Consider the following 21,995-nt stretch of genomic DNA (forward strand, 5'->3'; position numbering starts at 1 on the left):
TATTGCAAGCAATAAAGCTATTTTCCGCTGTAACTACCTACTTTCCCAAAAAGCGGTGATTCTTGTTTTCACTTTCGCTTTGTCGGCGTCAACTAGCAGAGCATTCTCTACATGAGACATCATTTGCATCAGTTGCAGTCTGTGTCCTTCAATATTTAAGCAATATTGGTGGAGCACATTGACTGACGAAAGCGCTTCATTAAGCATCGGACGGCTTCCGCTCGCGACATCCCCCGCATCCCCCGTGGTTCCAGCAGCGTTAGCAGCCATGACATCGGCGACGGTGTCGGCGTCCGAGGGGCTCACAGTGAGGGCAACGTCGTCGTCGACACTCAGGCAATCCTCGAAGGGCACTGCTTTAAGCACAACATCGGGAACGTTGGCGGGCTCTACCCACAGTTCGCCGATGCTTCCATCTTGGTCCGGACTCGCTGACTTGGAGGGTTTAATCGTGAGTCAGTCCCGTCGTTAACATTAACGGAAAGTGCCGGGAGTCACGTCGCTCCATGGGAGGCTCAAAATCTCCATCTCAGCCAATGAACATCTCGATCGCCGCTCTGAGACCTTGTCTTTTGGAGGCAATTCTAGGCGTGCCGAGTTCGATCTATCAGATGTGAACTTCGTTATAAGGAATATGTTTCGCGTGTATTTTCATAACCTATCTTTCTTTGTTCGATATATAGCATAATTCGCTCGATCCGGGTTCGTTATAATCGGGTTTGACTGTATACGCATCGCAGCCTTCCTACAGTGGTGTAAATTGTCAACAACATTGCGCATAAATCACACTTTCACAGCCATTAAAATCCACCTGATGTAACCGCGACTATAGATGCAGATTGCCTTTATTCGATTCCGTCGAATGATGTAGTTCATCCGGTACCAGGCCTCCACTTTGCCTGTCATTCACAATACCCGGTTACGCTAGAGTTGTCACTCCAAATCCCGATCACAGTAAACAATTTCGTTTTCTCGAAATGACTGCTTCCTCCCAACGTCGAAAGTATTCGCCTGACCCTACGTGTGTTACCGCAGGGCTGCCTAAATTGTGGGGCGATTACAGGCGGCGTTAGCGTTCGGCAGAACAAAAAAAAAAAAAAACACTGACGATTACTGTACTCCCTATTACGAAATTTGTGCGCAGCGCGAACTGCAGTCTTCTCGGTCACGGTGCATAGCTGCTGCGACTCAGAAAGTGATCGCGTGATCAGCGAACGCACGGCGGCGCGCGCTGCTCCACCGTTATTTCGCAGTGCGTCGCCGCCGCCGAGCATGTTGTTGTAAATCTGGTTTGAACCTCCCGTGCAAATATCACGTCGTTCGAATGAGCCACAAACGAAGGCGGAGCTTCTGGCGCAAGTGTGAGGGGAGGTAGTGAGAGAGATGACGCCATAGCCGCGCGTGCCGCCCTCCCCCTCACACTTCCGCCGCGTCCTCCACTGTTTTCTTTCTGCCTGTGTCTCTCGTTCGCTCGCTCGGTTACGCGGACATCGCCCTCACCGCCGCGAAGGCCGTGTGCCGGGCCCCAAAGTACTGCGCAGTAAGAAGACAACGGCTGTACATTACCGCAGGTGCGCTCTATCGTGCTGCCCATCTACGAGAACACGAGCGAGCCGCTCATCGTGAGAATCGGGGCGTTCGTCAACATACTGCTGAGCGACCCGGACTTGTTCGTCCTGAGACACATCGCCCGAAGCCTCATCGACGAGCCCAGCGACCAGCTCGTCTCCTACGTCAGCAGCTTCTTCCGAGGAATCCTCAGCTCGGACTTCCCCTGCGACCGGGAACTGTGAGAACATTCGCTTTTTAACATCGAAGCTGCTCAGCAATTTATTGATTCCGGAATTTCACAAAACCCAGTATAACAGTATAAAAAAAATTCCCCCGCATTTCCCCGAGGGGGAGAATGTGAAAGTGCGAATGCACGGTTGTCGGCCCGCTTGCGGCGCTTGCGCTCGGCCCCCGCAGCCCACCGACTCGCCGCCTTCTCTTCCATCTCTTCCATCGGGTTTGTAGTATCACGTGTACACCACGCAGTTATCAAGCCGCTATAACGCCGCTGAGTCGCCAACGCACGCCGCTGACGACGTAGTTTGAATGCGTTAAAGATATAAGGCGCGTCTAACACTGATATCACCGTCGCGTCTGTGGCTTGGTCGGTAGCGCGTCGCGCTGCGGCCCGCAAAGTCCTCGGATCGAAACCTGGCGCCGGATGCTGTTTTTTCTTTAAAGAGCACTGCGGACGCCGCCGCCGCCGCCGACGCCGGCGGTGGATGGTTTGGGGTCGCTTATAAAGAGCATTCGCTCTTAAAATAATAAATCGGCGGCACCGGCAGCATTACAACGTGTGTCTGGTAGATCAACGGAGTTTGAGATAATCGTCTTACCCACTCGGCTACGAGCATGAGTTAGCATCTGAGAGTCAAGCCGCTTACTCACTCGGCTGTGACTGTGGGCAGAGGAATCACACCCCCTGCTCGACACAGAACACGTGATGGGGCACACGTTGCACTTGCGGGCGCCTAGTTTAAGTGTGCGCGTTCAGTTCGTTCGTTCTGCTGCTTCGGTTTGCGTCTTTTTTGGCGTTATAACAACAAATATATAGTAAAGGTCGTCGCGGCAGCAAAGAAGAAGCAAATCCACCACAATCGTGGACCTAAACTATCGGGATGATCGTGAAGGTTGCGTACAGCTTCGCGACCTTCAAGTCTTACGCTTCCTTCATTTCTTTTTAGCTTCCTTCATTTCGTTTTAGCTAGAGCATGGGGGATGTACGGAAACGGTCGGGCGAGCTCGCATGTGTCATCTATAGCAGTGCCCTCCATCAGAGTAATGTAGTGATGATAATGATAATGATAAATAACGTGCATAAAATCTACGAGGAATTGCGAAGTAGAGCGTTTAATACGTGAATGATATGTGAAATTTACCGAATACGAATTCTGGCTTTTGGTTACGACGTGCTGTCGTCCCACATTTAGATGCGAACGGAGCACGTGGCTCTCGAATGCGTGCTCTGTGACCTCCTGGGCACTGAAAAATAACAAAACTGCCGAGCACGAAAGGCTGCTTTGAAAGCATGCGCCTATACTCCCAAGTTCCTGAACCATCTGAGGTTGCCATGTTTCGTCAGAATAACGCTGAAAACAGCAATTTTTAGAAACCAAACGTATGTTGCCCGTGCTACACCAAGTTAGCCGGGTCCCCCTGTTCGCATTGAAATTAGGCGCGATAGCACGTAACAAAAGAACAGTGGCAATTATTGCATTAGACGTGTCCCGGAGTCACTAACTGTGTTTCAAAACTTAAGCAAAGAAGCCCTTGTAAAAGCTGTGATCTATCACGGCGAAATTGCAACATACGTATCAGCGAAGACGGTATTTATGGCCATGCGCAACCGGCATCACATGCTGTTCGAAGGACGGTTGGATGAAAATCGTCGCTCCAAATTTGCGGACATTTTGCGAATAAAACAGAGTGGGTACCTAAAGGCGGATCTAGAAGAAGGGGAAGGCCAATTACTCGATGGAAAACTCGGGGGCAGACGATGGACTCGAGCAGCGCATGACAGGAGCGGTTGGAGGTCAATGGGGGAGGACTGAGTAGGGTGATGATGATGACAACGATGATGATGATGATTGTGCATTTTGTAGGGCGGAGAAGCTTCGCTACGTCGTACCTTTGTGGGAGAACCGGGTTCGGCTGTCGAGACCAGCGGACATCACACAGTCAGCTGTGTACATGTCTTCGGTGTATACTCGTAAGTTTATTCACGTGTGATTTTTTTTGCTCGTCGAGCTTGAGAGTTTGTCAGTCAAGATATTGCCCAGTGGTGCAAGAAACAGCTTTCGCTGCACCATTCAAAATGCCCCAAAATGATTTATGCAAGCATGCCGCCGGATAGCGCTGAAAAGTTTGTATTTAAATTGGAGAAAGTAAAGGCGTAGAACTTTTTGGAAGTCGTAATTTAGGAAGAATAAGCAGTCCGAAATTGAAGCCGGTATGACATCGAGTGCCTTACGGTTTGGAAACAAACGAGAGTTTCCCACTACTCGACATCTTTCTCAAAGCATTTTGAAGACTGAAATTGGAATTCATAATAAAAAGTAAAAAGCTCCAAATTTGTGTATTCTAGCTGAATCGTAGTGGAGGGCTAGGAAATAATTTGTACGACTGGGCATGTGTGAGATGCCCCAAGTTTCGCAAAAGAGGACGTGTCTTGTTTCTCCTACTCCTTCTCCTCCTTCTCCTCTCCAAAAAAATGGGGAACCAAATTGTGACCCCGCACTCAGGGACAGCGCGTCATAACTGGTGAGCCTTCACAAGGTTACCGAGCGCAGTGGTTGTATCTGTAATGCAGACGAAATGTATTAACATTGGCGTGCCGGGATTTCAACGCCTGTCAAAGGACCCCGATTAATCCGTAACTCTCCACTACGGTGGGCCTCACGGCCAAATTCCGTAAATAGAACTTTACTGGCTCATGCTGAGGAAAGAAACACGCGAGGTGCTGGCATAAAGACATTGTGGGCGAAAACCTCATTTGACATCTGTCCTCTGTTTACATATGCGCACTGTATAGCTCTTTATATACATGTGCAAGTGCATTTCTTTGCTGTGGTGTTTTGTCGCAGCCAAAGCGATTACCGGTTACTGACAGTGGCCAAGTACTGATAAGTTCCAGAACTCTTTTAAGCATTGGCACATCAAGACAAAGATACCAAAGATTTATGTAGGTATTTCGGTTACCGCGTGGTCATTGCTCGAGCACGCAGAACCCAGGATTCTGACCCAAAGTTTCTTCTGGTCGTATTTCCTAAATCAGCCATTATATTTCAGTACTGGATAAATTTTATTGCTTCAGCAGGCTCGCTGTATTTAAATCTTGGCAACACTGCAAAAAAAAATGAGGAGGGGGGATAAACAAAAGAACAAGACGACCGCTTTAGCCAAGATGTCAAAGTACCAACTGGACCAGCTTACTACACTCTTACCTTATGTAATATACTGGCGCCATGTCATTTTCTTGAAGATAGCATTTTCTTCAAAGTTTCAACCCCTCTATTCCTTTTTCTTCATCGTGACCTCTCAATAAGAAGTTATACCATTATACCACATACCACCTTACCCCTATACTACAATACCACTACACCATACTACCATACTACAGTATTGGTCTATACTGATGCTGCTTAAAAAGCTGTGATCTGGACCATATCGCAGCCAAGTTCGACGCGGGAAGCCAGACCTTCGTGTCCGTCGTCCGTTCCGAAGACAGCTTTCTGCCCAATGCCGTCTACATCAGCAACCACGCATACGGCGCCGGCAACGTGTACAACGTGTTCGCCCTCGCCTTCGAAGGATGGGGTCTCGATCGGCTCGTCAACGCCTTCCTAGGCCCACAGCCGGGTTCCACGAGGAACCTTTGGAACGTACTCGGCAGACGTCGCTTCACCCGGGACGCCTCGGAGACGAACCGAAAACACATCGAACAGGCGGTGAGCGACTGTGGGGCGGGAAAAAGAAATTGCGACCCTGTTAGTACACGCTCACGCTAACAAGATTCCTATTTCCGCTAACTGAGGCCTACGTGCAGCGCTGTCGAAGCTGCCAGGCGTACACAAAAATTAGCAGTGGCTTAACTCGGCCATGCCAGGATATACGAAGCGTGAGTTAAGGTTCAGCTGGTTATTCTTAGCTTTCCTGGTTGTCTAAGATTAGCTGATTATCATGCTTACTGCTACTAAAACGATTTCCAATTCAATCCAGTCCCGTTGAGTCCAGTCACTGCTCCTCGCGCATGCGCAGCACGGCTCTCCAGGAGCCACGCGAAACAGCTATCAAGCGTCTCCGGCGCACCATCAAACTTGGCTACTGCGCAAGAAGGCGCACAGCTGGGCACCCGTCAGCGCCAGTGCGTCTGCTGCGGCTATGACGTCACTCCTCTGGAATGTGCAGACCGGCGGATGTGGAGACCCAATTCTCTACACCCCCGTACTCCAATTGGATTGGATTTCCAATCCAATCCAATACAATCCATTTTAATCCAATCAAAATCCAATCCAAGCCAATGCAATGCTCCTCGCGCTTGCGCAGCACGGCCCTTCAAGGTCCACGCGAAACTGCTCAACCTCGGCCAGTGTGGCTTACCCTACAAAAGCTAGACATTGCGCGGAGAAAACTAATCCCACGGTCAGTCGAGTGCTTCCTCCTTATAGCCGCAGCAGACAACGCGTGTGCAGTGGGGGAACGTGACGTGTCATAGGTAAGAACTAAAAAGACAGCGCGGAAGAAAGTAGTCCTAAGCTCATAGTTCGTTTCCTTCTTCTGGGAGCTGGCAACGCCGACGTGCACGCCTCGGAGGAACATGGTGTACCGACCGAAGCGCCCAAATGCCCTATTGGATTGTCGTGCCCCGTCCACTATCTCCTCATTGGCACATACGACACGCAGCTTTCGTGAAACGGACAGTACGAGCATTGGCTGAGTGTTTGGCATCTTGAAGTGTGACACAGTGGCTTGCTGTGAGCCACATATGGGCGACGAAAACAAAGTCTAAGGTCAAGAAAACGGCAGTAAACGTGCACCTTAGTGGTACAGCAAAAGGTTCTAAACTCGAAAGAACGCTGGCATATAGCCCATAGGCGCACAAACACTGTTTCGTCTGATACGGAATTGAGAACATGATGCAGTGCAGCTACTATTCTAGGCTGTGGCACGGCATGCCAAAATGTGCCGACTTAACTTGCGTGCGTAAAATATAGAAAGCAAATTTTTGACGTTTACACCACCCCCTCATCTGTACTTAACAGTACAACTTCAGCACATTTTGATATCAATGCAATTTTGTGGAATACAGTTTGGATCACTTCTTTTTTTATGTTTCCATTCCCCTTTTTTTATGTGTGAGGAGAAACTTAGTCTCGGAAGCTGCGCTTAGACTTATACCACAGACTTTAAATTGGAAGTTTCCGCGGATGTACAGAATTTTTCTTGCAATTATTGCAAGAAAAAATGCTGTACATGCTCCGAAACAGCATTTTTTTGCAACAATTGCGAGAAAAAATGCCGTAAAAGAGCAAAAACTTCGAAGTGGAGAAATTACAAGGGGTGGCTGCTGTTGATGCGTATGTATTCAAAATCCTTTGCAGCTACCTATCGCCGACCGGGAATACGAGCCGCTCTACGGACGACTGTCATTTTGGCTGTTTGGGAATTCGGTCAAGCTACTGCAGTTCGACGAGTCCCTGCTCGCAGGAATTCAATCTGATGGTAAGGACTAGGTTTCCCTGCATGCATCGCGCCCACACAACATGTATCCAATATTGGATACACTACATGTAGCCAACATGTAGCCAATAGCCAATATGTAGCCAATAGCCAACTCGATTTACCTTGGCGTCTCATGTGCAAAACTTGATACGCTAAGAATAAAGATGGACGATTATTCATTTGTAGCAACATGCTGTCGCAGGAAAGCTGGCATTCTAAAACAACTAGCATCGGAGGTTCCACCTGCGGTTCGCAAACCTTGGGACCTCCTTCTGTAAATTTCCCCCAATGTTAATACACTCGCATACTTTTCTGAATAAATTTGAATTTGTATTTGAATTTGAATTTCCATGGAGTGATACCCAATGCGTTTACAGCGCTTCAACTGCGTCGCGTGGCAAATCATCAGCCTTTGAAAGCGTGAAAACCTGTATCCCTCATTCCCGGTTACAAATATGACAGTGGGTAATTGCAGTGTGTTTTGAAGGACCTAAATTCTCGTAAATTGCCGCCGGTATTTGACTTTTTGAAAAATCTGTGTTGGCACACTGTAGCACTAGAACGTATTTGCCTCACTTCTTTTAGGTTGTAATGTTTCGCCCTACATTTCAATAAGAACGCGCTCTAAGTGTGCGTAAAATTAGATTGGTTGCACCTATAGTTCCTAACTTATTCTTGTGTACCAGTCACATCTTCGCCTGGTCTTGTTCAGAATGTGCTTTCGTTTGGCACTGCTGAACGACCCCATGCTTTGCAGCAGCTACTTCCTTTTTGGGCTTACGATTCGCAGCTCTGTATACTGCCTATTGGCGCGAGAATAATACTTTAGGTCGATGTAAAAATCTGTTCTTGCTGCCTTTCTTCTATTCATTCAAACTACTATCCTTAGCCAGAAAATAATGACTATAGTCACGTATAGCCTTATGCCTGCTACGAAAGCAGGTACCCCGCTTCTCAAACTTGGCCTACCACGCATAAAACAGAAAGAAAATAAATTCCTTCTGTTTCTTCAAATTACAGACATCGTTTAAAGCTCTTCAACTAAAAAAGGCCGCATGGCGCTTCTAATGTCAATTTCGCCGCAAATTACCTTTACTGAGCAACACAGAAGTCAAACTAGGTGAGATCTAGCTAGTTTAGAACGCTGCAAACAGACTTTTTTTCAGAAACTCTCCAAATAGGAATTGTCTAACCCAACCCGCCATAAACCCTTTAAAGTCCTCTTCATTGCTGTACACATGTGTGTTGCTACGAAGGAATTAGTGGCAATATAGGTACGCAGCCTGATATCAAAGTGGGAAGGCACCCGACGATCCCACGTGCCTTTCATGAAATACCTTCCAAGAACACCGTGCGTCCCTATGAAATGATACACAAAGCGCCCCTTTAATGTCGTCTTCGCTATAACACACCGCTACATTGCTACTAAGGCAATTTTACGGACAATTCAAGCATTTTTATATGAAAATATGGAAGCCCAGGAGCCCTTATCAATAGAGTTTTAGTATGGGGAGAATGTTTCGCGCATCAAGGAATAAAGATGGACTTTCATTGAGTGCATAAGGAATTATTAACTTTGATGCCCAGTGTTGCTCAGGACAAACAACTCAAACTACTTTTTTTCCCGCACTCTCCGTTTTTTTTTTTTTTTTTCCGCGATTGAACTCCATCTATCGACAGACAAAGGGTCCCGGACCTTCAAACATTAAAGGAGAGAGGGCAGCACGTACTTCCGAGTGCTAAAAAAATAATTGTTTACGCGTGTCAACTCTCATCGATCCCGGGTGTCTCAACGGGCTAGCGACAGGTAACCGAAATTGTGCAATTTCATTGCTATTAGAAATAATAGCAACACAAACTTTACTCTATTGTATTCAATTGAACTATAAATCATGGTGATCGAGGTAGCCCTCTTGTTCAAGTGGTATATGGGCAATCAGTGCCCAGTATTTCCCCGTGCCTAGTGCATCCTAGTGCCCGTCCTAATCAACCAATTTTTAGATGCAGAGCATCTGATTCACTCGCCTTGTCCCTCCGGCGTCGTCGTCGTTGTCGTCGGCGTTGTCCACCCCTCCCCCATTCTCCTCGCCGCGCCAGCTGCGCTCTCCGCCGCTCACCCCCTCTCCTCTCCGATAGCGAACGCTCTCTCGCGAGGGGCATTGGATTGGATTGGATTGGATTGGATTGGCTTGGCTTGGCTTGGATTAGATTGGATTTGGATTGGATTGGATTAAAGTGGATTGTGTTGGATTGTGTTGCGTCATAGCCGCGGCACGTTGCGTCATAGCCGCGGCAGACGCGCTGGGGCCGGCGCATGTGCAGTACTTTCTCTTCCGCGGTTTCCTCTCCTTCGGGCGCGCTGCGCATATAACCGGTGTGCCGTTCTCCGGCGAAGCAACATCCACGCTTGGCTCAAACACCTAGAGTCCACGCCGCTTTACAAGTACGCCAACGTCGCCATCGACTGGGACCGGCTTACGCAGTCCTCTCAACGTTATGCGCGCTATAAAACGCGGTCCCTTCGCCGCTCCGTCTATGCGTCGCATCTACACAGGGGTTCCCGCGAGGGGAGGTGGGAGTTTTTGTTCTGAATTCCTATTGTGATGTCGGAAGTCCTGTTAGATAATATAAAAAACTTCTCGCACGCTTAAGTAAAAAACAATTCACGCATCTCCACAAAATGAATCATGACGAGTGGGCGAAACACTAGGGGTAGTTCTTACCGTAAATCACCCGTAGAATTGCCCACTCACGCATGTAAATGAGTGACAACGCGTGTTTACAGTAAAAACAATTCCAAACCAATCCAATCCAATCCAATCCGATTCAATTTAATCCAATCCAATTCAATACAATACAATGCTCCTCGAGCATGCGCAACACTGTGTACACGAACGCCATGCCCCGGACAAAGCGAGGTCCTAAGGTGCTTCGCCCCTAAAATAAAGTTTTGGGCATCAGAGGGTTAAAACTTTTAATAAAGCGCTATCATCTGGCCTTGCAGCGCCCCCGGCGGCCGCGTTTCTTCAAGCACTCGGAGAAGAGGTGCACTCTAAGCAATTCCGTCTCAGCGAGGACCTGATCGTGCTCGTGCCGACAGAACTCGGCTTCCCCACTTACTTCGACGTCAAGACGGCGGAATTCACGTACGGAAACAGGCCCAGGCTGGACTTTGACCACACCGAGGACGGCAAGTTTGTGGTCGACTTCAAGCGCCACTACGTGTAAGAAGTCCCCGTACATTCTAATCTCGCGACCATCGGTCGGATAAGCGCGACACCCTCCTGTAGCTACCTATTACTAGCTGTAGACGCTGTAGTAAAGGCCCGGAAATTGATCAGACGGTCTGGTTCCCCTCCAAGCGGCCGGAGTGCTGCTGGCTACCACCTCCAGAGCGTGGAATAGACGCACATTCACATAAATGCACCAGAAAGTGGTGAACACAGCCTCCTTGTTAGATGAATTGTTAAAGCAGCAGACACGCAATCCGGGTTGCCATGTTCGATGCATGGGGCACGCAACCTGAACGCGCGAAGCATCGGATACGTACGCATTGCAATGCTATTGACATTCCTGGGCTCTTGACCCAGTTTGTTAGTTCTTCCGTATATGTGTACCAATTGGACATTCAATTTGACATTCAATTTGACATCAATTTGACATTCAAAGAAAGGAGGTGAAGGGGGTGGGTGAGGGAGATAGCGGTGGACGGGAAAGTGTGTTACTGAAGAGGCGATGGCAATGACGAATACAGGAGAGGGTTAGAGCAGGAAACACGCAGTTTAAGTTTGCTCATCAATCCGAGGAATGTGGAAGGACGGACAGGATGAATGAAAGGGGAAGGGGCAGTCGCTCCTTCAAACTTAGGAGTGTTTGGTCGCCCGGATCCGTCTAACCATCTCCTGCGGTACGACATCGTTTTGGCCATCAAACCTTGAAGGGTGGAGGGAATGGAGGGGTGGTGGAAGGAACCAGAGGGAGGCGAAGAGGAAGGAAAGGAGGAAGGGCACTTTCATCTTCACAGAAAGAGGGGGAAAGGGATGCAGAAAATGGCGGACGAAGGAGGCAGTTCATCAACAAAAATCTGTCGAAGTAATGCTAACGGCATCGCAGTGAGTCGATGACAGGAATCGGCGATTGGTTGTTCAGAATTTTTTAGGGGCGAAGCCCCGTGGGGGTTTAGGCTGTCGGCGTCTTATGTCGTCGCCCCACGTCGTCGTCGTCGTCTCATGCCGTCGTAATATCATGCAGTCACGGTGGTAAAACCTCGGAACACTCGTTTTCCAACGCCTCGCGCTAGAGCTATTCGTGCTTCAAAGACACGAGTCGTACAGCAAAGCTGAGTACCTCTACACCCCCCCCCCTCCCCCCAACGGTTTCATCTCCGGTGGCAAAAAGGCTAGTGCACCAAAAAAAAACACTTATATACTGCATGCTACGCGCTCCCCAGGTTTTACGTTAGTGGAGATGCCCCGGGATTTTTCAATAAATTGGCTTCAGTGGTTTTACTTCAAACGTCTTTTCTCCCGTGTCGGCGAATTAGCTCTCCCCCAAAATGGAGTTGACAAACCCTACAAACTTGTGTTGTACGACGTCGGTGCAGGCACGAGTCCCGATCGTACAAGATGCTGGGTCTCGCGCTGACGTTCGACCGCACGGGACTGGGCACGGGCTACGACTCGCGGCAACTGACCTCGGTGCCGCTCGAGCTGACGCTGACGCTGGACCCGGCGCGGCGGAAACTCAGCGTCAGACGGCCGCTGTCGCTTCCCATCGACCTCTTCAGCTACCACTTCGTCCCCTACAGCTTCCAGCTGCCGTACGACCGGAGCTCGATTGAGCCTCCTAAGCTCCCTGGCTACCCCCTCTATGGCAACGAAGAACTCTACCACGTGAGTGTGCGCACTGCTGGACTCTCACAGAACGGGGTCTTGTTTTCTGCTATGTATGAGCAGGGAATTCATCAGGCACGGGAAAATGCAGAATGCAGATACAGCAAACTCCCTTTATAAAGAAGTCATCGGGACAATAAACTGACATTATTATAAGCGATACTTTGTGAAAAGCACGAATGATTTGATCTGCCTTCACTCTAGTAGGGACAGTGGAAAACTTCGAAATAAGTGAAAATTCGAATAAAGCGATATCGTTATAACGAGAATTTACTAGTATTCATAAAGTTTTGTTGATTAGAATACGCATTCAAAATTTGAAGAAATTTAAGCAGAGGAAAGAAAGATTTTGACCCATATTTACAGTTAAAGTGGTGGTCTGTATATACTGTTTTTGCCCTGGGGCATGCAGTGGCCAGGAAAAAGTCGGCGCTGAGAGAAAAAAAAAGAAATTTTGGTAAACAAAAGTGTGTCATCCCACAAGAAATGCTATTTTACAAGCAAAGAAAATGTAAAATCGCATGTGTGTTGAAACATTCTTGAGGTGTTTCGAAATCGCCAGCGTGGGAAGGCATTAAAAATACTCCACAGATATTTTCAGGGGCATGCGGTTACCTGTGGACTCATAATTTATGCCAACAATGCCACGAGTACCCCTCTAAAGGAGCGAGTTTATCCTCGTGCTGGCAATAACACTACTAGGCATGAATCTTGCTCGTACCAATGCACCTTAAAAGTGCGCGATTGTGGCGGTCATTATGATTATTGTTATTAATAGCAGTAGCAGTAGTAGTTGTGGTAGTATCAGTGCATTACGGTTCTGTCCCCCACTTCAAAAATATAGTACGCACAGTCACCCAATGAGAACAAACATTTGGGGATAACGCTTTCACATTGAGAACACTACCATCGGTATGGCCGGGAATTCAATCGTTCCACCCGTGGTATGATCTATTGCAGAAAACTCCGCGTCTGGATGGGGTGAAGAGAACTTGTGTCCAAGTATCAACGTTTCAAAGGGGGCTGCCGAGTGGAATTGGTGGTCCACTCGGCGTAGAAAACGATTCCATCGACTCCACAGGTCCCCACTGGCGAGGGAGTGGCCGTGTGATACGACGCTTTAGCCACCAGTAGGGAAGAGAACGAAACAAAGCTTTCACTCCTAGGACAAACAGGGAGAGAAGGTTATGTTTCAAAAGGCGGAGTATTTTGCAAGCAGCAGAACATGAACATTAAATGTGAGAGGTAGCCAAAAGTAGGACGAATTAGAGTGAAGTGAAGGTTACAGAAATAGCACAAGCAATAAGAGTTTACAAAACACGTATTACGAAGCAGAAAAAAAATTAAGAAGTAGAAAAAGGTTCACCTTACTCGCCAGCCACCTACTGATGACTCAGAGGCACGCCTGAAACCACAATGTTTTAGAGGCCTCTAGGAGAATAGAACGGAATGCCGGAATAAATCGAGCGACTGTACAAAAATAATAGGACGCTGTACGCGTTAGTTTGTGACAGGAACTCTCCTCAGCCTTTTATAGAGAACTAGCCCCGAATAGTCCCACGATTCTTTTTTGTTTCATTCTTTATTTCAAGATGCAGTACAAAGCAAAGGCCCTGCGCTTCCCGTAAGCAACACTCATGATTCTTCCGTAATGCCCGACTCACAGAACGGGCTCAAATTTGTCACTTCTTGCTTTCACGTTGGCTAAATTCGAACCACAGCTTCGATATCACCCTCCGCAGCAGAAACAGGATTTGTGTGGCATTGGAACAACCAGTCAGAAAATACATAACTGGGTGGCTATGAAAGTGCCACTTGAAATTTTGTAATCAAAGAAAGGAACCTGAGCATACCACAGCTGTGGCTGAGCCTTTGCTTTAAAACTCGTTGAGACGTCGAGGCGAGTATTGATTGATTGTAGGGTTTAACGCGCCGACACAACGCAGGCGAGGAGGTGCCGTAGTGGAGGGCTCCAGATTAATTTTGACCACCTGGGGATCTTTAACGCGTCGAGGCGAGTAACATGCAAAATACATTTTATGCGGTTGTCAAAGTCCGCGTCCCCAATCCTACGGCATCGTAACACTGCCACTAAAATGAACTGCAGGCGGCGATTCATAACGGACACGGTTCTGTTTCTTCTTCAGTTTGACAGGACGTATTTCAACGACACTCTGGGGTTCGGACTCAACTTTCAAGGACACGTACTCAAGAGGGATCTTGAGGCCAACCTACACGAGTTTTTGCACGAGATGAGCTTCAACGAGCAGCTGCAGTACCTCATCATCAACCCGCGTTGGAGTCCACGCAGCTTCCGCATGCAAGCGCTCCCGGCCCACCACGATGCCACAAATGTTGTGAGTAAACATGTTGTTAATGATTGACGGGTCCAGATGGCACGCGGGCCCTTTGTATGATTAGAGCACTTTTAAAGGCGAAATGAAATGCAGTACGGATTAAGCAATAGTTCATTATTAGGTGCGAAGCACCTTAGGACCTCGCTTTGTCCGTGCCCTGGCGTCGATGTACACAGTGTTATAAACCGAATATGTAAATGTCAACCCACCTAAAAGGTTGCAGAATTGGATTGAATTGAATTTGGATTGGAATGGATTGGATTGGATCGGATCGGATCGGATAGGATAGGATAGGATAGGATAGGATAGGATAGGATTGGATTGAAATGGATTGGATTAGATTTGGATGGGATTGGACTAAATTGAATTGTATCGGATTGGATTGGATTGGAGTTGTAAATACTGTACACACGCGCTCTCACTCAATTACATGCGCGAGTGGGCCATGGGTGATTTACGGTAACCACGGGTGATTTACGGTAAGACCGATCACCAGTGCTTCGCCCACTCGTCATGATTCACTTCGTGGAGATGCGTGAATTTTTGTCTGTAGTCAGCCAGACTTCCAGAAAACAGTCAAAGCAAGTCTTGAATACGAAATCTAAGCTAAACTTTGAGAGGCTTGAAGGATTTGTAAGTGCGAGCTAAGAGGACCTGTAGGCAAGAAGGACCCAGAGAGAAAAAAACCACCGCGAATTTCACGAAAGTGAGCCGATAAGAAGCAAGATAAATATCTAATTGCGAATTAGTTGGAGTATTTGTACAAAACTGGCGACTAGTAAACTAGGCAAACTTAGCAACACTAATTACAAGATGATTTCGTGCAAACCATTTTTTTACTCCTGCGTTTGTTGTGGAATTGATATCACCTCACAATTTTATAAGGGCTGAATCTTCTCCAGGTGCCATATCAGAAAAGCGTTCAGCATTGAAAAGAAAAGTAACTTCATCTGGTTATAGCGAAAATTTCAGAATCAGCGCGGCAACATTGAACCTGAAAATGTTTAATGAAATATAGAAAACAAACTGTTTAAAACAAATATCGCGATGGAAATATATCTAATGACCTCTGAAATAATACACCAAAGCCTCGAAATAGTGCGTTTTTTTTTCGTTTTCACTCGTTACTATACGAACATGGTTTAAAATTATGCGGTTCGAATTTTCCTTGCCCTTTTGTGAGTCCGTAAACAGGTTCCTAATCAGAAGGCTGGTTTAGAAGATAAGTGTGTACATAAATTTCAATGTTAACCACTCAACCAACGCAAAGTACCGTTTGACGGCTCTATGTACAGATGGTTACGCCAACGCATTACTTCAGAATATTACATATAGAGAGCGGTATGAACCTGCCAGAAACAAAATGCGCATGCTGGACAGGGAAAATTAAGGTAAAATTTATACCTCACCGTCTTATTCATAATTGTGAACTATATTTTCCCGCAACATTATAGTCGTGGCATTGAGTTCATGGCTGCAATGTCTTTACTTTTTTCTTTTACTGCAGGCCCAAATTTTACCATGTTAATAAAGCTCAGTAAGGTTTCGGACATCGTCAGCATAATGTACTGAATCAAAAACAAATTCATTCCTGGATAAATTATGACAAGTACCACGAGGTGGTTCAACGAATCCACACTGTGTGCTAGGAACGATTCTGTTAGCGACACGCGTTCCTATGCAGTTACAAGTCTGCCACGTACAGCGCAATGCAGAACGCTAATTAAACGTAGTGAAAGGTGGCCCCCCGTACATACGTCAACCTAAAAGATACCAAATCACTGTTATTAGCGAAAAAATTGCGCACACTTGATCCGAGAAAACATTTGTGCAGTAAAAAGTCACGACGCTTGGTAAAATGTTCAGAATTGCTTGGTCTTAAACCTCAACCGTTACAGTTAGAACTCGCACTTTAAACCGAGACTTCCTTCAGTGATCGCTCATAAGAATAGCGGCAGTATTTGAAACGACCCAATAGATGGTGCAACATGTATACAAGAAGTGGCGGGCGTGCACTGACTTGGGATCGGAATGTCGCATCTAGGTACAGTCAGGATTCTGCTGCTGGGGAACTATCTCTGCCTTTTGCAGCAACCATCAGCTTACAAGCGATGCTGTGTGCCCTGTTGTACGGACTACTAACACCCCTCTGCTGTGACGGTTCTTTCGGCGAGCTTAAATACGATACCCGAAATGTTTGTCGATAGGATGAACATCCTTGACAGCGACAGATGAGACAGGCGCTTTACGCTAAGCTTCCCATTATATACAGGGTGGTGTGACGATAACTGGAACACTTCAAATTTTTTACCTGAAGAAACCGCAGCTCTGTTCGCGCTTAAACTTCACCAAAAGGTCGCATTTTATGGTCTATTTTGTTTGACACAGGGAACAACCACGGTACTTACATGTTTATTCTGAAATAAATAAAACCGAGTTTTGCCTATAGGAAAATGGCGGCTGATTTGGGCGTGCAAGCCAGCGTAAGTTGATCTTGGAACGACGATGCCACCTGGGGTATGCAGAGCGAAACGCACGTTTGAGATTCACGGTAGGAAGGGACCAAATGGTGTAGCAGACGATCAGAAAATGTGAAATCGGGTTTTCTGATCGTCTGCTAGCTCATTTGGCTCCTTCCTAGGTGCATGTTTTGATCGTCTGCTGAATCTCAAACGTGCGTTTCACTCTGCATACCCCAGGTGGGGCCGTCGTTCCAAGATCAACTTGCGCTGGCTCGCACGTCCAAATCAGCCGCCATTTGCGCATAGGCGGAAATCTTTTTTATTTATTTACAGAAAGAATAAACAGGTAAGTACCGCCATTGTTCCCGGTGTCAAACAAAATAGACCACAAAATGCGACCTTCATGTGAAGTTTGAGCGCGAACTGAGCTGCGGTTCGCTCAGGAAACATTTTAAAGTGTTGCAATTACCGTCGCACCACCCTGTATGCACCAGCTCGCTCAACAACAAACATGTTTTAAGGATAAACATCGGATGGTCACCATCTGTTCAAAAGCCTGCCGAGACTGAAACCGATGTGCCACTTCGCCTGTTTATGGTCCTGCTCTAACCCCTCATCTGCTTCTTTTGCAGGTGGAATTGGACCTTTCGCACCACTTGTACAAGCCGGAAGACGAGAACAGGGAGACACAATTCGCTTTGGAAGATGCTCCTACGGAAGGGTCCCAGCGGCCGTACACGCATGCTGTTCTGTTCAACTTCGCTTACAAAGGCGACAACTCCCGCGAGAGGAAGATATCGGGCGAGCTGCGCTACTCTTTCAGCAAGGATCTCTTGCGCCACAAGCTACTGTTCTTCTACGACAGAGCACCCTTCTCCGCCTCAGAGCAGAACCACACCAAGGTACGCCCGTGGTTTTGCGGGCATTACGCCATCTTTACCTGTTCAGTCGACTGAGAAGTGTTTCGCAACAATAGGTTGCTTAGATTTAGCTTTTAATTTTGAACTTTTTATGCCTCACTGATTGTGATATTACGCAAAAACGCACTACAGGAAAGCTAACTTTACACAATTGGGGACGCATGATGATGATGACGATGGTGAAACGCGAGCTTTCTCTGATAGTAATGATAAGTTCACAATCTAATCAGCCGAAATCCAAATCATCGACAACGCTGAGCTAACCGAATCAGCATATTCAGATAACCCAATCACAAAATAATAGAAAATGAGGCTATTCTCCGGTACAAGTTAAGAACGGCAACGGAAGTTGCCGCTGTGCCTGATCACCGCAGCCGGATGTTACTCCGCGCGGTACAAGTTGTGCGTTACTGGGAATATTTTGAACATGGTACGAGCCGTTTCCGTGATTTTTTGGACTTAATGTGCTTATAAACGACCGCAGCGACGACAAACAACGCGATGAAACCCAGACGAAATAGCACGTTCACAGCAATCTCCTTTCAAAACGCGCGCTCCCGTTGACATCCGGGTCCGTCGCTTAGGCGGAGTGATACCCTACGTGAGCTATTGCCGTTCTTACCTTGTTCCGGAGTATTATACCACATTCGCTTTGCTCGGCGTTGCTGTGTATTTGGGCTTTAGCTGATTGGGTTATAGACTTACATTTGTATCAGAGAAAGTTTCGCGTTTCGACCACCTTTCTTCCAGGAAGGGGCGTTAGGTATTTATAGCACTAGGTACTCGCAGGCTTCCAAGTACGCCGGACGTCTGCAGGTTTAAGACGATGAAGCCACCGATAGATGTACTGGCGTCACAGGGGCGCTAGCAATGGGTGCCTGTCGCTCTCAACTAGCACTCGCATCAAAGGCGGTGATACCGCCTCTTCGAAAGTTGCGTGCGGCATTGAAAGTTATTGCTAGTAGTGACATGTACATCTTCATTTATACAGGCATTTCACAACTTTTGCGGAACGAAGAGCTTAGTATAAACCTTTTCAACCATTAATCTTTAATAAGATCAGGATATGTGCTGGGCTGCATTGCGCATGCGCAGTTACATTTTCCTATCGACTGTGCCAATCATAGAGCCGCTAGCACAGCGAATTGATAAAATGGCAGTTCCCAGGAGGAATAAGTTAAAAATGTGTATAAGATTGTTCGCGGTTTAGTGGTGATGCTCAAAATTACCATACAGGAGCGAATGCACTAACGGGAAGCTGTCTATGTTACAAGCGGTACTTCGTTAAATAAAATCGGTGGCGATTTGCTCCCTCTTATCTGCAGTCGCCGTAAAGAAGTTCAAATAAAGTGAGACTTGGAATAAAGCAACTTCGTCGTAACGAGGGTTGATAAGCACTAACCTCCAGCGTTTGTTCACCGCGGTGGCATTCTTCAGCTGCAGACTTTTTTCCTGCAGAAGTGACGCGGTAGTGCTCCCGAGTCCCTGCTGTATTCCGTGGCATGGTGAACACTGTCTTCAATAAATGGAATGACAACTACCGGTGCCGTAAATTGAATCGCAACCTTTGCCCCGGCTTAGCTGTGCTCTATTATTTGGTTTGCAGATATGCCTCGAAGCGTCTTCCAAGTTCCCCAAGCCGGATCCTTCGAAGCTGGCTCAAGTGGCGACGATGCACCGCGGAAAAGAAGTTCAGGCATTTATGAAGCTTTACTACGGGAGCAACTGCCACGACGACTCTGTGGTGAGACTTCAAAATTCCGCAGAAAATAAGAATACAATCTAGTCACCCGGTCTTCAAGAAACATTAATGTACAGTGGAACCTCGTTATAACGAAATAGTACAAGGAAAGCAAATTAGTTCGTTATAGCCGATATTTGTTATAACAGTAAGGTGAAAATCGGCTATAACAAATCGACAATCTGGCTTCCCCAAAAATACTTGATATAAAAGCGCATTTTTTGAGGCTTCGAACTCACTATACACAAGGTAACCCTTATCTTTCTTCTTGTTGAATTTCGAGCTCAATGAATCGGAACATGCGTACGTGAAATAACAACAGAACAGAGTTCACTTGACAAAGCAGGACTGCGTGCTTATTTATTTGTGATCTTCGTCTGGTGGCTATTCATAGCATCGAGCAGGATGAAGTTATCCACAGTGTCTACGAACAAAAGGGCTTTCATATTTCTGCAGATTAGGACTACGGGAGGTTTTCCCAAGTAGCTTCACAGCCTCCGGGTGGAATATTTCTTCGTTATATCCCATAGAGCGGCCCTCACGTTTTCAGTTTCGTTATAAAAGAATAAGTGTCATTGAAATAAGGCGTGACCAACTAAAGTCGGCATTTAGCTCGCTGTATCCGATAATTTGCTATATCAGTGTTGTTATAGCGATGTTCAACTGTAACAGTAATTTCTGTCGGCTGGCTGACCACATGCAAGTGAGCCATTCATTCTTTAGGACAATTAACGCGTGGGAGTCCCCATTATTTCGTGTAGTTGTTGGCATTTCCTTTGGCGTAAACAAACGTAATCGAGAGGCTGCCTAAAGGGTTGACTCCGCCGAACACGTAATATACTGTAAGTGCACAGTTTCTGCACTAATCTTTTAAAGAGACGCTTTGTACGCCGTACTGATGGCGTCGTTCGTCACGCAAAACGCCCTGAAGGAAAGCCAATGTTCACAATGGGTTTTCCCAAAGGTACATCAAGCGCCTAAAGAAAAAAAAACTGTTCCCGTGGTCGGAATCGAGCTAAGTTGTTCGTAGTACGAAGCCATCGTCTATCCATCCGCGCCATGCGACAACGTCAAAGCAGTGAGGATTTTAGACTTGGACTGTGACTCAGGTTGTATGTGAGAAAGCTCCGTGTTTTAACCCGATTTTTTTTGTTCAAGTCAAGATCGAAGTGTTAATTTTGAGAGATTTCAAATTTCCCGCTCACGCCCTAGCGCGCACCAGGGGCGGCAGCATGTGCAGCTATGCGGCCTGTGCAGACATCCGTGTTCAACACTTTGCTCATAGAGGAAACTTCGCCTGTGTGGCATAGTCTCTATGACATCGCATTCGTAGCCAATAGGACCCATGTTAGACGCCAACTCTGGTGGCATTTTGTTTTGTTTTTGTTTTTATTGAGGGGGGGAAGGGGGGAGGGGGGGGGGGGGGGGGGGCTTGCAAAGAAGAGACTTCACAGGGAGGCGAAATTCAGGTTCTTCGGATGGTAGTACTTTTAAACTAAAAAATAAAACTATTGTGGTGCGCTTAGATGAATTGAGTCTAGACTCTGCGGGACAGATTAGGACAGAGTGGTGCTTGAACTTAAGTCTGATGAGGGAAAAAGCGAAACATGTGAATGTTACTGAGTGCTTTCCGGATAGAACAAGTGATGCATGAGCAAGAAAACTTTAGATTGTTAGGGTGGAGTGACCCTTTTTTTAGTACTGCGGAGCTGCTGTGTGAGGTCTCACGAAATAAAAAAAAAGGTTATGGAGCTACCTTTTTAGGCTATTTATGGCGTCAGATAGCAAAGTGATAATGATTGTACACTTTCTTTTTACACAGTGATGGGATTAACAGATGTGGAAGGCAGTGGTAAGCGCCATACCTCGCCCAGTAGGAAGAACAGCCACTAAGATGTCATCAGGTGTCCCTAATCAATGTTTGTATGCGTGGTTTGCCGTCTTTTTTGAGAAGTTGCTGGTATTTATTCAGGTGACAGAAGAGGATACACTATTGCTTGATTCAACTCTTCCTTCATTCAAATGAAGTTCCACGCCAACGATAAGAAATGGAGTAATACCTTTGCTGCTTCCCCCTCAACGCTACTGCGTGGTCTCGTTTTCCAGATCTATTTCAATGGAAAGTACACTCACACTGATGAAGACGCCAAGGAGATCGAAGCCGTAGCCTCGGGCGCGTACGAATCCTCGAAGCGGCCCAGCAGGTTGGGAGCGCTGTACAAGAAGTGCATGGATGGCAAGGCCAAGGGAGTGCACTTAGGCTACGGCTGCGTTTGGTACCTCTACTTTACCAGCAGACTGGGAAAGCTTTCCCTTGATGTCCAGTACAAGAACCCAAGATCGGTAAGACT

The 21,995-nt window shown here is 47.0% G+C and overlaps 1 protein-coding gene across 2 annotated transcripts in view; it reads left to right on the plus strand.

Annotated features, from left to right (window-relative positions):
* The window catches only part of LOC144163189 (vitellogenin-6-like), a 57,721-nt gene that overhangs the window by 20,399 nt on the left and 15,327 nt on the right, over positions 1-21,995 (plus strand). For both annotated transcript variants that reach the window (XM_077694021.1, XM_077694020.1), the window contains exons 12-21: positions 1,572-1,789; positions 3,654-3,760; positions 5,224-5,498; positions 7,152-7,272; positions 10,277-10,496; positions 11,876-12,164; positions 14,312-14,521; positions 17,616-17,885; positions 19,510-19,647; positions 21,751-21,987. In XM_077694021.1, coding sequence (XP_077550147.1) covers positions 1,572-1,789; positions 3,654-3,760; positions 5,224-5,498; positions 7,152-7,272; positions 10,277-10,496; positions 11,876-12,164; positions 14,312-14,521; positions 17,616-17,885; positions 19,510-19,647; positions 21,751-21,987 — 2,085 coding nt within the window. The remainder of the gene's footprint in view (positions 1-1,571; positions 1,790-3,653; positions 3,761-5,223; positions 5,499-7,151; positions 7,273-10,276; positions 10,497-11,875; positions 12,165-14,311; positions 14,522-17,615; positions 17,886-19,509; positions 19,648-21,750; positions 21,988-21,995) is intronic.

This window comes from Haemaphysalis longicornis, unplaced genomic scaffold (genome assembly GCF_048455015.1).
Source record: "Haemaphysalis longicornis isolate Haplotype H1 unplaced genomic scaffold, Haemaphysalis longicornis Haplotype H1 scaffold_12, whole genome shotgun sequence".
NCBI lineage: Eukaryota > Metazoa > Arthropoda > Arachnida > Ixodida > Ixodidae > Haemaphysalis > Haemaphysalis longicornis.